General features: G+C 40.5%; 1 protein-coding gene across 1 annotated transcript in view; it reads right to left on the minus strand.

The window, feature by feature from the left end:
* The window catches only part of COL25A1 (collagen type XXV alpha 1 chain), a 440,867-nt gene extending 425,681 nt beyond the window's left edge, over positions 1-15,186 (minus strand). Inside the window, exons 1-2 of the mRNA XM_081131694.1 lie at positions 14,238-15,186; positions 13,099-13,168 (exon numbers count right to left, since the gene is read on the minus strand). Of these exons, the coding sequence (XP_080987820.1) occupies positions 13,099-13,168; positions 14,238-14,534 (367 nt within the window). The 5' untranslated portion in view covers positions 14,535-15,186. The remainder of the gene's footprint in view (positions 1-13,098; positions 13,169-14,237) is intronic.
* Positions 15,187-15,960: the final 774 nt, after the last annotated feature.

The following is a 15,960-nucleotide window of genomic DNA, read 5'->3' on the forward strand; positions in this document are numbered from 1 at the left end:
AATAACTGCCATAGAAGGTAGCCTGGGGAGGGGTTAAAAATGTTACACTTGACCTAACACCTGACAGAGATGAGTTTTCTTCAGAAAAACCATCTAATTGTTGTGTCACCAGCATTTCTGCAAAGTGTCATAATAGTTATTAGAGAACTTTTCAATTTTCTTAGAAAAAAAGTAAAAAAAATTCAAATACCAACTTCTCTAAAAACATGCTATTTTTGAAATCCTAAAAAGTAAATGAACTTGAAATGTGAATTCAAATATCGATTATCATTGTAGTTTTTGATCCATACATTAAAGTTAGATACAGTTGGCAATAGGCTCTATTCTTATAGCTTTTACTTCTCTTGTAGTCTTCAGTCTACATGTCTGATACTACTATTCCTTCACAAGAGCTTAGCAGCCTTTTTATTTCTTTAAATAGTAGGGCATATGGCATAGGGTCTCATCCATAGTAAATCACAGTAAAGGTTTTATTAGTTAATTGAATAAAAATCTTTTTTAAAGACTATTATATGGGCAAAGGACCTGAATAGATACTTCTCCAAAGGGGATATACAGATGGTCAATAGACCTATGAAAAGATGCTCAATGTAACTAATCATCAGAGAAATAAATGCAAATTAAAACCACTATGACATATCAGCTCACACCTATCAGAATGGCTACCATCAATAAATCAACAAACAATAAGTGTAGGCGAGGGTGTGGAGAAAAGGGAGCCTTCGTGTACTGTTGGTGGGAATGCAGACTGGTGCAGCCACTATGCAAAGCAGTGTGGAGGTTCCTCAAAAGATTAAAAATGGAACTGACATTTAACCCAGTAATCCCACTTGTGGAAATATATCTGAAGAAGCCTGAAACACTAATTCAAAAGAATATATGCATGCCCATGAGCACTGCAGCATTATTTACAAAAGCCTAGATTCAGAAGCAACCCAAGTATCCATCAGTAGGTGAGTGGATAAAAAGCTGTGGGACATTTACACAATGGAATACTACTCAATCATTAAAAAAGAAAGAAATTTTACCCTTTGCGCCAGCATGGAGGGACCTGGAGAGCATTATGCTAAGGGAAATAAGCCAGGCAGAGAAAGACAAGTACCATATGATTTCACTCATATGTGGAATCTAAAGAACAAAATGAACTAACAAGCAAAATAGAGGCAGACTCACAGATAGAGAGCAGGCTGGCAGCTTTCGGGGCTAGGGGGTGGAGGTATAGAGCAAAAGAGAAAAAAGAGAGTAAATACTCATGGACATGGACAACAGTGAGGTGACTGCCGGGTGGGGGTAGGGGGGCTGGTGTTGAAGGAGAATATAGTGGAGATAAATGGTGATTGAATGGAGACTTGACTTGGGATGGTGAACACACAATATATTGTACAGATGATGTGCTAGAGAAATGTGCACCTGAAACCTATATAATTTTGTTAACCAGCATTAGCCGGATAAATTCAATAAAAATAAAAATAAATCCAATAAAAAGGAAAAATATATACATGATTCTTTAACCTTTGCCAGAGCTGAGTTAGGTAATACCAGAGGTCTGTTACCACCCACAGTATACAATTTTTAGATACTAATATCCAAAATTTTTAATATTTATAATGAACTCTCTCCTCTACCTAGCAGTATGAAGCCACCAGAATATAAGCTGCTTTGAATTAAAGTAAATATTTCCCTATAAAAACCAGCAATCACTGTGTAGTTTCAATGTATCATCACCCACACTCAGCCCCCATTCTGAGATATTTTCTTCCTAGGATGTACATGCAGGGCCGTTCCCTAGCTTCAGCCATTCACCTATCAAAACTCAAGTGGGCTCTACCAAAAGTGGCAGCAACTAAAACAGGCAGGAGCAGAGAAGGGCATCTATAGCCCTGGGAAGCGGAGGGCTGAGCTGATTGAGGTCCTAGCAAAGTGAACATTGTGTGTAGGTAACAGTAGAGGTAGAAACCAAACAAGGCACGGGCCACCAGGAGCAATAACTGGCCAAGAATAGACAAATCTTAGAAGCACTGACTAAGATCAAATTGTCTGAAGCATGAATGAACATAATGGGAATTGGATGAAAGTGTCCAAGGAAAAGCCAAACTAGTAGATAGGATATCTGAAGTCAAAGCCAGGATCACCAAAATAGCAGCACAAAATTCCCAAAGGCAACCACATGCTCAACCAGGCAAACATGGCCTGTTTAAATAACGAAATTGCCTGGACATAGTGTCCAAAAGCATAAGAGCAAGGGCAGCAACTCCTGTTAACATTAGTGCAACTACTCATTGAGACACAGGAAACTGCTGAGTCTCTCAAAGTGGTCGCTGAACAAATTTTCAGTATTATAATTTTAAAGGCCACTTATGTAAATCATTCCAGTAATACACAGTCATACCAATCAGCACTACCCCACAGAACACTGAAGGAGATAGAATAATAACCATTACTATACTAAAGAGTAAAAACAATTTCTTTCTCTGCTTACCTAAAAAATCTTTTCCTGTGTAATTGCTTTGGGAATATAGGGGAAATGTGTGTTCCAATGGAAAACGATGCATTGTCTAGAATGCATCTTTCTTGTTTATCTGATTCTGATTCTTTGGGAACTATTTCAAAACTCTATAGGTATCTATTAACATGCAAATTCTTTCTGACTGAGTGAAAGTGACTTCCCTTCCTCACTGTGGATAAGTCCAGTTTTGCCTCCATTTTTACACTGATTTCAATATTCTGCGCTATAAACGTGTCTGTCTTTAAATTCTCAACTGAACATTTTGTCAGTTCTTTAATGACTTAGTAAAATCTTTAACACATGTTCATTTTACATCTGTATGAGAGTCATAATTTCAGCTTCTTCAAAAATTATCTTTTAACAGTAATTTTTGAGCAAACAGTTACTTTTTGAAATTTGGGAGAAGTATTGACATGTTCCATTATGTTATTGTAGTTACGCTGCTGAATTTAACCATAAGTATAGCTATTGCCCTGGACAGGCCTAGAGCTTGGGAAGCCTAAGGGTCATAAGGCCCCTGACTGATCAAATCAGAGGCACACAGTAAGCCAAGGAGAGTGTCATCACTAGATTGAAGGCAAGACAGAGTTCCTATTTGTACTAGAGAAGGGGAGGGGGGATAGAAAGGAGAATGGCCTGACTGGAATGAGAGTTCTTTAGTAGTGTAGATCTTCTGCTTTTGTAGTTTCCTAAATCCTTGGCTACATCCCAAAGACAATTCTGTCCACTCTTATTCCCCAGTAACAGATCGCAGTAGGACAATGCTTGCTAACTGAGAACCTGACAGAGCATCCTTTCTCTGTCTGTGGATGTGTTTGCCATGTTCACTCTTGGTTTTCAGGAGTCCAATGAACGTTATTCCTCTCATCGCATCCTATAACCGTGAATGCCATGTGAATATTCAAAATGCTAGTGGCATATGACTACAATCAAACAACAGTGAAGACTTGTAAAGATTGAAAATATGAAAAAAATGATGTATGATATACATACATAGGGGATAGATGTGATTGATTATAAAGTTTTTCTACCTAGAATTTCTTCTTGAAGATTTTCTTCTTGATGCTGAAAGCAAGGGTTTTCTGCTCAAGTAGATAAAGGCATAAGAGAACAAAACACATTCTGAGTCTAATGTGTCCTGGGCCCACACATAGAGAAGAGAACATATACCTCAGAACTCTCCATTCAAGGATAAAATAATTAATTTTTTTAATATTCCAAATATTATAACATACATTTTATCATCAACACATAGCATTCCTCCTATAAAACCTGATTGTAGAACTAAACCTTTATTCAGAAAAGTATTCTCAGAAGTAGCTAAAATGTAGAGCATTAAATAACTCTGCACAGAAGGAAACTATATACAAGAACATAAAAAGCCCTGCTTTCTTTACGGATGTAATTTCTCAATGTTAGAGCTTTTCTTTTATTAAAAACTTCCAGATGCATAACATGTATGGAAGTACTAAGCCATACAGCCAGGCTTGCTGCTTAAACTCCTAGGAAGTTGTCAGTGTGTCTGGCAGGTTTTGGAAGTAAATTTAGGAGATACAGTTTGCTTGGTTAAACCCATTTTACAGCTTACAATAACTTTGGCTGGAATATATGACCTTTCCAGCCCTCAGTACTTGGTCAGCCTTCCTATCTTTGCTGCTTTACTGATAACTGTCTTCTCTCAAAAGGCAAAGTAATTAAAGTAGTTAAAAAAAGAAAAGTCGTTTTCCTCTTCCAGACTTCCTGGAAGTCCATAGATTGAGACTGTGCATTAAGGAGAAAATAAATAGCTCAACAAAGCTCAATAACTTGTACAGATGCCTGGTCATTCTATTATCTGTCCAATAAGACAATTGAGGGAGGTTTGTACTTGGCAAAACCTACTGTCCACAACTAGCTACTCAAGCTGTAAATAGCATTGCTGAGAGCAGTGGACATTCCTTTCAATGGTAAATGGAGTACTGTCTTTCAAATTTCCATTTGCAGTACCTGCTATAGTATGATTTTTACCCAGATTTGTACTTCCTCTCTGAAATGTACACGATGGGAACTGAACTTTCAGAAATTTTCTAACAGTGTCCTAATTTTCTAAGAGTCCTATGATTCTCTAGAGATACCTCCAGGGTCATCATAAAAAGGAGGGGTGGACCGCAGAAAGAAAGAACACATAGGATTTTGGCCTCTGTCCCCTCTGACCTCCAAAGTCAACCAGTATGTAGTTAACACCACACTGATTTCATATACTGGGTTTTCTCATAGGACTTCATTTTTAAAAAAGATTCAGCCTCTTTAAGAAATGTTGAAAAACTCCTGAACTACTTGATCTCTAAGATTTATATTAGTTTTAATATGTTTTGGCTCACAAAGTCCTCAGAGAACATGTGAAAAAGGCAAGAGGATAAGAATATTGGTGCGCGTAAAAAGATAAACCGCAATAAAAGTCCTCACCCAAGTCCAGTTCACAGATCCTCATTATGATCATGACAAACTTTTATAGAGAACCTTCTATAGAGAACTCTAATAAGCCCTAGAGATACACAGATATAAACCAGAAACCCGGCCATGGAGCACAATTGTGAGATTGGTAGACTGGACTCCCAACACACTCCCTCAGGAAGTGGGATACAATTTATACCACGAGAACACTCAGCAGTGAGCACCAGTCACCTGATCCTTGACCCACTTAACTCACTTGACCCCCAACCAGGTGGATAACCATCCTCAGAAAGGCAGTTATTTCAGCCGCTTGTTTCCATTCAAACTTCATCAGCTCTGACCTTGAGCCCTAATTCTTCCAGTTAAAAAAAAAAAAAAAAGAATTTGCAGCATTCTGAAGTTTGCTGGCAAAGACCTAGAATTTGCCAGCATTTCTAGCATGGCTCTCCAGTCAAAAGATCGGGTTTTGTATGTGGTTTGTGATCGTATCATGAACATCTAAAAAATGCCAGCTGGATTCTGGAGTCCCTGAGACACAAATTAGAGTTTCATAATTCCTAGAAGGGTAATAAAAACACTTTATCTTTCATAATTGCCAGAACTGACCTAAGATACAGGAATATTGGGAAAGAACTGTATTAATTTTTTCAGGTATATTTAATTCTAGTGTGTTAAGGATCAAAAATATAAGAATATCATTTTTGCCCTGTAAACCGAATTGAAGGAGAGGCTCCTATGAGATTTTTCTCTCCCATTAGCTGCCACAAGAGCAAAAGACGCTGCTAGAGACAGAGCTATAATGGAGAATTCCTCCAACTCTCAAGCCATTGTCCAGATTTACATTATAATAGGAACTCTAAAACACTAGGCTTGCCAAATATGATGGTAAGGATATTTGATTCCCAGAGATTAGGGGAGATAGGTGGTTTCTTCCTCCTGTTTTTACTCTCCTTGAATGCGATCACCTTTGGTAAAGAAAGGAAAAATAGGTTCTACCCCTGCCAGGACCAGGCTACTTCGAGTTAGACATGTTCTTACTCTCAGTATCACCATAATGCATAAATTAGAACTGGCTACAACTCATATAATTTACTCAGCCACTTAGTCTAAATGTGAAAATTGTATTTAAATATATGCTAACCATATTTCAAATATAAGAATAAAAACTTTGTATACATAATCCAGAAACCAAGAGCTCCTAAAATTAAATTATTAATAACCAAAAAACACACACAGTTTGAGTTATTCCTGGCAAATCAGACTAAGCAATCAGACTAAGGAACACAATGAGAAAAATAAAGAACTTATTTCAACTATCATATTATGTGGTAACTGAGGTTGAAATGGGGACTCCAAATGAAATCATATCCAAAGCATGCTAGTGACTACAAATGATTCTTGATTCTGAGAAATTATAAGCCGTAAGCACAAAATCCCAACTGGTAAATTCTATTCCATTTAGTTCATTAATTCTAGCTATTGGACTACTACCTTCGAGTTCATATCTGTGAACTAAATAAACTTTTTGACTATACAAATGTAAAATTTACTAGATTGTTTTAAATATCTTAAAGCTGATAGGTAGGATATTCTGGTCTTCAAGTATAGATGGAAGAAATTACTTACTGCCTCTACAAATCTTTTCCATTGCAAACAGAAGTCGAGAGATAGAAGGTAGCTAGGAATTTAATTGATAAGGAGCTGGAAGAACAGAGTAAGGCCCACTATGCAGCTCAGTTCCTCCTCCTTGTGGTCAGAAAAGGGAGGTGCCTGCCATCTGGTGGCATTTCTTCAGGGAATCCTATTATTTAAATGACTTACAGAATAGTCATTTGAAGGAATATATGATGCCAAAGAAAAGTGCTCAATTTTAATTTGCAAGTGATTTCCACTTACTTCTGCTTCCCACTCTGTGCATTTCCTCCTTTTTAAAAGTCAATTTTAAAATAATTTTTAGTGCAAGATTGCTGAACACATTCCAATTAAACAGTAACTATGCATGTCTACGATTTCAGTATGCAGGTATGCCACAGTCATTTCTAACACAAATTGAAAATAAAAGTGTTAAATATCATGGTGCATTAAACCACTGCATGGAGCTTCACCTCTGCTGGCAAAGCGGGGAGGGTGGGGCAGCTTCTGTGTTGAGCAGTCCCACACTGGCTACAGCCTGCAGCCCAGGCTGACTCATACGTGGTTTTCAGTTCTCAGCTTCCAACAAACCACCGAGTAATGTTCATCAAGTGAAAAAATGGAATAAAAACACTTTTTCATAATAGTTTTTGGATGGTTTCCACTCAAGATAACACAGATTGATGTTATTTTGATGAGTGTCTAGTGAGGTTCCCCTGCAACAGGAAATGGCCCCCTGGGCTGTAAAACAGTCCTGATTCTGGCATGTTTTCCCCATAAGCCCTCCATTTTCCTAATCTTGTTAATAAAGGGATGCCCTCCTTCTCCATTCCTAGACCTACATTTGACATTCGAATACTGTTTTTTCAAATACCATGTAGTTGATTTTGCAGTTAAAACCAATCAGAAGCACACTGGGCCTAGGAGACAACTTGTACCTATACATCCTTCCAATGAGCTAGGAAGAATGAACCCCCTACACAGAATTTATGCCCTCCTCATAAATAATTTCTAGCTCATGGAAAAACAGAATTACTAAGGTAAGAAGGAGAAAAAGAGAATTTGAAGAATTAGCTTCCTAATAACTTTTAGACAAGAGAAATGGAAGAGAAGCTAAGAAACAAGAACACTGTTTCAAGAGGTGATTTGTCCCTGGTCCTTTGGGTGACAGGGCATTTTGCCAGCTGTCACTACTGGACCAACTAAAAGCGTTACACCCAAACTGTTGTGCTTATAAAGACGAAACCATTTAACATGAATGCTTTGAGGCACTTTGATGTCACACTGGATTGTTTGGGCTTACAAGAGGAGGGCATTGCCTGCTATTCTCATTTAAGTAACATTTACAGCATTTTAATTTGCTTTCTTTCTGAAAACCATTTCTGACTATTCTTTACCTCACATAACTGAAAATCTACACATATTATTATGCCCTAACTAGATCCATTCTTTCCATTCAGTGTGCAGCTGGTAGGAAAAATGTACAGCATGGTGAAAAACCATGTTAGTAGGAAATACGAGTTTTATAGGAGTAAGTAATTTATGATAGCAAGGTAATTTAAAGGTCTCATACAATGGGAAAGGGTGCACAACCTTAAAGCTACAGTTAACATTTATTTCCACCCCAAATTGAGAAGATGCTACAAAGTCAGCCACCAGAGGCTATATCACTCACATTTACGTCAGAGGGACTTTAATTGCCTACATTTATTCTTATTTTATATACAATTATTTTCATAGGCTTAGGGGTATATAGGGACTTCAGAAGTTATGTGGTATATCTTTTTTATCTCTAGCTAAACTGTCCGAGCAGATAACTAGCTGTGCCACATGTCATCATTATCAGTGAATGTCTAAGGGCCAGGTCCTGTTCAGTACCCACCAGACAGAAAGTTTTGATTCTTACTCAACCCACATCTCACTGTTTGCAGGAGAAATGTAGAAGAATAAATTCCCATCCTATCTACCACTACCTTTTATATGTTAAAGCCACTTTTTTGTTTCAGTTGGGTATCAGTGTAGGTAAGTCAGGTGTCTGTGCACGTTCATCTGACCATAAATTCTTGGAAAGCCAAAAGTCAGGTAAGGCTATGGCAATCAGCCTTTTATCCCCTGCTACAGCTTTATCTATAATCAGAAGCCAGGTTTTCTCATATTATGATTTTTTTCCTACTGTGAATTTCTGGGGTTTTCCCCAGAGAAAATAAAAGAAAGTATCCTTAGTATTTACGACATGGAAGAAGTTTTTGTCATATGCTCCAAAGCCCTGTTCTTTTTCTTGGTTGCACCTGTTGTGCCTGTAAATTCATGTCAACCTTAAGTGAGTGTCTATCATCCTCATTAAAATGTAAGCTCCATGAGGGCAGATTCCAAATCTGCCTGTTCATCAGCATATTCCAAGTATATTGCATGATATTTGGCACACAAAAGGCTCTTTATACCTGGAGAATTCACAAACGCCTTTCAAAATCATTTCAGTCTAACACCCCTTTTGAGAGGATATAAAAACTGAGTCTGTAAAAGTCATTCTTAAAAATGACTTGCCCCAGATTGTATAACATGTTAATGACAAAGCCAGGATTAGAATTCTGGATTCCTGATTGCCCATTCACATTCTCGGTCCATTACACCACAGAAGCTCTTATACCTAATACCCTGGGCAGGCAACACTACTGATGAGTAAGGCACAGAAACCTTTGTGATCTAAACATCATTCGGTTGTCGGCCTGGCCCCCAGTGTTCCTTATCAGTTAGAACATAGAAACCCTTCCATAAATATGCCCGATTTATACATACTTTATGTAAGACTCCAAGAACAGAACCCAAAATGGAATTCTACAGCCAGAGCAAAAAGCCAGTTTATTCTCAAATAGAGGGTCAAGTTTTACAGAGGCCAAGCCACAGATGCCAACTGAGTTTCCATGGTTCAGCGGCTGCTGAATCAAATATTCTGCTAAACAGAGCTCCAATTTGTATGGTTTTTTCAATTTTATTTTGGGGTTTCTTTAATGCAAATATCAAAAAATAGAGTTTCTGAGCAGATGAAAAAAGTAATGTGAATTTTTAGAGATGACGGAGGTGATCTAAAATTGGATTGTGGTGATGATTTCCCAACTCCATAAATTTATTTTTTAAATCTTTAAATTCTACACTTAAAATGGGTAATTATTGTAAATTATACTTGAACAATAATTGAAAATTTATTTAAAATACTTTAATATTTTTAAAATATTAAAAATAAGTATAAAAATTAGAAAGTTAAAAATAAGTATGAAAATGAGTCAGAAAATTAAAGTAGGTATTTGTTTTTATAAACATCTGGTATCAAAACTGTAAAGACATTTTTAAATACCCCCATAGATTTTTAAGCCCAGGTTTTATCTACTTCAATCCTGGTTTAACTATAAGGTCAAAAGTTTTTCCTGTAATTTTGTTAAAAAATAATTTAGTAGACTAATATAAATACCTTGGTGTAGTACTGAGATACTAAGTTGTTTGACTGATATCTGCATGAATGATCTATAGATATATTTGTTTAATTAGGCATAGTGTATTAGTCATCAGCCATTGGATTTTCAGCAAGTTACACATCTCCAGACCTCTGTTTTCCCACCTCTTATCATACGTCCCTATGGACCAGATGATTAAATAGCATATAATAGAGTAAAAAGAATAGTAATTGCTATTATCTAATGAATAGCCACCAATATGCCAGACTGTTTAACTTATCATACTACAAGGAAGGTATTATTATTAGCTATTTCTTTGCAGATGAGGAAACTGGAACACAGAGTTCATTAGTTTGACCACGCTCACACAGTTATTTAGTAGCAGACCCAGGATTTCAATCCAGAACTGTCCAGCTCCAAAACCTATACTCATTCTCTATTTCTCACTAGACTTTGGGCTTTTGATTCTATCACATGTGCACATGAGTCCTGACCTTGCCTTTACTATGTTAAGTTAGTCACCTTCTGAGTCCAGTTTCCTAATCTATAAGATCACCAATGTTTAACTCTTAGGGTTGTTGTAAAGATTAAATGAGAGTGCTTCCTCTATAATTAGAAACTATTTAATATTATTCTTTCTCATCCCTCTCCCATACAAGCTCCTTCCTGTGTTTTTTTTTAAAAAAAAATAAAAATCTATTTTAAAAAACCTGTAAATTCTATGATTTCCTTGTAGCCTACCTGGATAAACCTCACCGGGACTGAGTTCTATCGAAAGCAATTAAAGTGAACACAAACAACACAGCATTAATCCTTTGCTATCAGTCCTTGGCTCTGTGATGGAGACTGTCAACAAGAGTGTCAACTTCAAGGGGTGGGCATCTGTCCACAGGAACTGAGCGAGCTGAGGTCACAGACTTGTCTCACTCTGCCCTACAAACAGATGTCTGGGTGACAAATCTTAGTCACTGCAAACCAGGGTTAGAGCCAAACCAGGTGGGAAGTGCTGTATCTCCTTTCTAATCCTCTTGGCCAGCCTGTTCATTCCCTAAAACAATAACTCACTGACCTTATGTCTTATGTCTTCAAAACAACTGGTTTTCCCCCAGGATACTACTTTCAACATAATGCCTTTATTTTGATGATATCTAATTATTCCACAAGCAGAAGAGAGTGTTTCTATAATAATGATTTGTCGGCAAGAAACCTGTTTGATTCTGTGTATTGAAATGTGTACCTTCAAATATTTCTCAAGTAACCTGGTGAAAACTGATGAAATGTGGAGCTCTAGTGGTGGCAAGAAAGTAAAGCAGCCCTTAGTGAGGACCAACAAGACAGCCTAGGAAATCACCATTTTATTTATTTATTTGTTTGTTTGTTTGTTATTGTGGTGAAATCACCATTTATTATTTGCTTAATGTTAAGGAAAAAAAATGGTTTGAAATGATCTTCCAAGATAATGTAAGGTAAACTCTAAATATGTCTTTCTTCCAGATTACATATTAGACCTCAACAACTATCTTATATCAAACATCATGAAGTAGTTAAATGCACACAAAAAACAGCTCAGTGCTGTGGTTGTTATTTTTCTACTTTTTGCCCAGCCCACTAAGAATCCTATTAATTAATCACTAGTTATTTGTCACACAGCTAACAAGAGTAATGAACAGAGAAAATGCTAGACTCTAAGTGGTATGACTGGTGAAGTCCTATAACACCTGTTTTGGGAATTTAAATAATCCCTCCAAGCTGATGAGGTTTTTGCGAGTTAATTCCTGCACTAGAAAAATGCTTTCCTTGAATTTCTGACTTCTGAGGTCTTTTCCAATTTAAAACAACCGAGAATGAAACCTACGATGTCAAAACAAACATTAACATTTCCCTGTTACCTAATGTATATGTCTTCTCAATTGAAAGGGCTTCATTTACAAAAAATACAGCTCCACTATGGTCACCAATGTAGCAGAACATAAACAGTAAAACTTGTATGATGTACAACTGGGAGTTGACATTTAAAATTTCTAAACATGGTGCCTGGGTTAGCTGTGATATCATGAGGAAAAACAAGCTATCATGAGAGAAAAATACTCAGAATATGAAAAAATGCAGAAAGTAGCCTTTCCATATATAAGTATCTAAGCATCGTGTTCCTGAACAGTACAGAAAATGTAAAAGACTCACTTTTCCATAAGTGATGGTAAAAGATACTAAATGTTCATAAACGCATTAACAACATTTATCTGACATAAATATCTCAACTGATGGCAGTTGTCCATGGTTTTTATCAGTTGAATCCACAAGATGTTTTCCAATAGACATATTTTAAGGGCTTCTAAATTGTTAGGTCTACAGATAACCTGACTCCCTAGCCTCAGAGGTCTATGAAGGAAGATTTAATGATTACCTAGAGGTTTCATTCATTGATATCCCTTTTCCATCCTTTTACTAATGTGCTGTCATTATAGAATCCCCTAAAGCTACACAGAAAAAAAAAGGTAAAAAATATAAGAGCCTTTTCTGAGAGGCCATTGAGAATGCAGTAGTTTACAATGGGAAGCTAAAGATAAAGAACTAATTTCCTTTAGCTACAGGATAGGAGAACCTTTTTGATAGAAAATAATAAAAGCAGGAGGGGAAGTTAAGGTCTTTTACAAACATAATCATGTCAAAAAGAGCAAACGGAAACCTATACTAATCCAACATTCGCCACCAGGGAATTCAGAATCTAACATGTTCTTAAGTTCTTTCACAGTAGACATTAAAATTGAATAAAACTGAACAGTATTTTTCAACCTGTGAATCTGAGAATTTCATCTTTGTACATCATCTTGCCGTATTTTCCATGGTGATTGTCTCTCTCTCTCCTTTGTTCTCTCATAACAGACCTTGGTATGCTGCTTAAAATAATATTTGGGGCTTTATTTGCCATTCTTTTGACTAAGACATGTTGATTTTATTAAAGTAAGTTGGGTCTGCACTCTTTCTTTACTATTACTACAGGTAGACTTGACAGACACAGGACTTTTGTTTTAAAATGCTCTGCTATGGAGCCAACCTTGTTAAATAAGTTCCATTTACCTGCTGGGCAGTTGCATTCTGAAGGTGCTTCTCTTGCGACTCTTATTTTAGCCATGTGTTCATAGGATTTCTATAGGGGGGAAAAAGAAGAGGTATTAAGAGTAGTCATCAGTAGCATTGGAGAGAAATGGGTTCTTTAGGGATTCTCTGGCCATATGCTTGATTGCCCAGCATTTGATAGCCTGCATAACTAAAGTTTACACACGTACTTGGACTTCAGTCAAAAGGTAACAGTACCCAAGCCCTAAAAAAAGAAAATGATCATTGACATGATATCAAAACTGCTGGACTTGTATAACATCCTTCTCCATTGTTCAACTACCACCACCCTCTCCCTCAGCTCAAACATATGCAGTTAATGCAAAAACCTGGCATTAACATGTAGCAGTTCTAGGTAAGTTATACATTTTAAAACAGCCAATATTTCATGCATGAAGGTCAACTGCTTATCCTGTTGCGCTGCAACTACTGTCAAACAGCCTCTCTGCTGGAAAAGCAAGTTCCAGAAAACCTCCCAACTCCAGTCTAAAGCTGCCCCTGATTTTGATACATAATGTAGATTACTTGACTCTCAAGTCCAGTGGCTCTGCATTCATAAACACCCCTGGCACTGCATCTTTTACAAAACAAATTAAGCTACTATTTTTTTAAAAAACATTTACTATGAGAACATTCGATGGATGACATAACTGGTTTTAAATCACATTCAGGGTTGTTTTACTTTCAAGAGTGATTAGTAACACCTATGGTCCCGAACCTTCTTAGAACATAGGAGGAACACAGGAAAGGTTATCTCTGCAAGGAATGTTCTCCACGAAACTGGGAAAGATTCACATGAGACTTCGGAAAACTAAAAGATCAAATGCCACCCTGCCATTCTGGTTACCCTTCCCCCGTTAGAGCTCCACATATGTTTCACATGCAAATATTCGGAAGAGTGAGGGAAGGGTAAACACACAGAGAGACGGTGGTATCAAAGGATGTGCATATATGAACATATGCCACAGTGAGATGGTCGCCTAGTATATGCACACACAGCCACACCAAGTATGCGGACAGCATGGGTAGGCTGGTCGTAGACACAGAATTACGCTTGTGCAAGATGTTATCCACGTGCAAAATACCCCAGCTTTTCACACCTGAGCCAGAAGTCGCTCCACTTTCTCTTGCACCACTGCTTTCAGCTGGTCGAGGCAGTCAGGAAGCAGGCGGACGGAAGGGTCCCCTTTGGCGGATTCGAGAGCGGCGATCCTCGCCTGGAGGTCGTTGGTTTTCACCCCCAGGTACACACAAGACGTCACGGCCACCACTGACAGGAGGGCCGCCAGGACTGCGCACGGGGGCACGGCCCGGGCACACCGCTGCCCGGCGGGGCCCGGGTCCTCGGAGCCCGGCTCCCGGGCCCCTCCTTTCCCTGCAGGCTTCTTCAGCAGCATCGTGATGGGCTCGGCTGCCTCCCACCCTCTACCACTTCCAATACTCTTAAAAGGCACGAAAAGGGACGATTCCCCCGAAGTTCAGTCCGGGTGGGCTGTGCAACTAGTTGGCGGAGTGGAAGAGGGGGCGCGCGGAGATGGACCCCCGCTCTCCTCAGCGCCGAGACCAGCAGTCGCGCACCGTCCTCTGCCTCTTCTCTCCTAGCTGGGGGGTGAAGAGCACCCCTCAGTCTAGGGATGGATGGCAACAAGGTAAAACCCCGGGACGAAACCCCCTCGGATAGCCCTGCTGGCCCCCAGAGGATGGACACTTCGGAGGTCCCAGCGGGCGGCCGCCAGGGGCCCGGGGACAGTGGGCGAGGGCTGCGGTGGCCGCCGCTCCCCTCGCCCGCAGCGCGGACCTGTTGCGTCTCTGCTAGTTCGCCTTATTTCTACCGAGTCGGCGTTTTCCGCACGCCAACTGCGTCCCACCTGGACCCAGTTCCAGGCAGAAAGGCTGAGAGCGCAGAGCGGCGAGGGTGGCCGAGGGGCCGGGGAGAGAGGAAACGAAATAACCCAGGAGCAAAGCGAGCGGCGAAGCCCAAGTCGCGGCTGCCCCAAGGATCTCCGCAGCCTCGCGCGTGCAAGCCTTAAATACCCTTCGGGATGCTCGTGTGTGAGTGAGTGCGTGTGAGTGCATGTGTGTGTGAGTGCGCGCGCGCCCGGAGCCGACGGCCCGCCCCCGCGCCCGCCCCCGCGCCCGCCCGGTGCAGCCCGGCCCGCGGCGCCGCCGCAGCGCGCCCCCTCTGGCGCCCGGCCGCAGCCGCCTGTTATCCTAACGCGCTCACCTTCGCCCGGCCCGCGCCAGCCCGGGCCCCAGCCCCACAGGGCCCGGAGCTGCGGAGCCCGAGGCTCATTAGCATAAAATATGCAAATCTTGGAGCGCCGCAGTGATTGGAGAGGAGCTTGATGACCCCGCCTCCTCCACAGAGTAACTTCAGCGCCCGGGGGCCGCTCCTCCCGCCGGGGCTCAGGGGCCGGGGCGGGGTCTGCCGCGGGCCAGGCGGCGACTCTGGCTCCTGTCCGCCGCGCCCCGCGCTCCTCCTCTATCGCGGTGAAACCTGGAGCCGTGGCCTCCCGGCGGGAAGAAGTGGAGCAGAAAGCTCTGGCTCTCCGTCTGGGAGCCTTACTCCCTCCGCCCTCGTTTCCCACATGCCCAGAGGCACAGTGTCCGGCTGCGGCCGAGGCGCATCAACCCACTGCCCCGCTGGTCCCGCGCCGCCGCAGGGTCTCCACCCAGGGAAGTTTTCCCCCTCCCCCAGCTTCCCCCTGTCCTGACGGGCCGAGTCGCCTCCCCGCTCCGTGCTCCTAGTCTGCACTAGGGTGCTAATGCGTTTTCCTGATCCCCTGTTTTGTGGGATTGAAAAAGGCAGCGTTGAGGTGCACA

The sequence above is a fragment of the Miniopterus schreibersii genome, assembly GCF_964146895.1.
Source record: "Miniopterus schreibersii genome assembly, chromosome: 1".
Taxonomy (NCBI): Eukaryota; Metazoa; Chordata; class Mammalia; order Chiroptera; family Miniopteridae; genus Miniopterus; species Miniopterus schreibersii.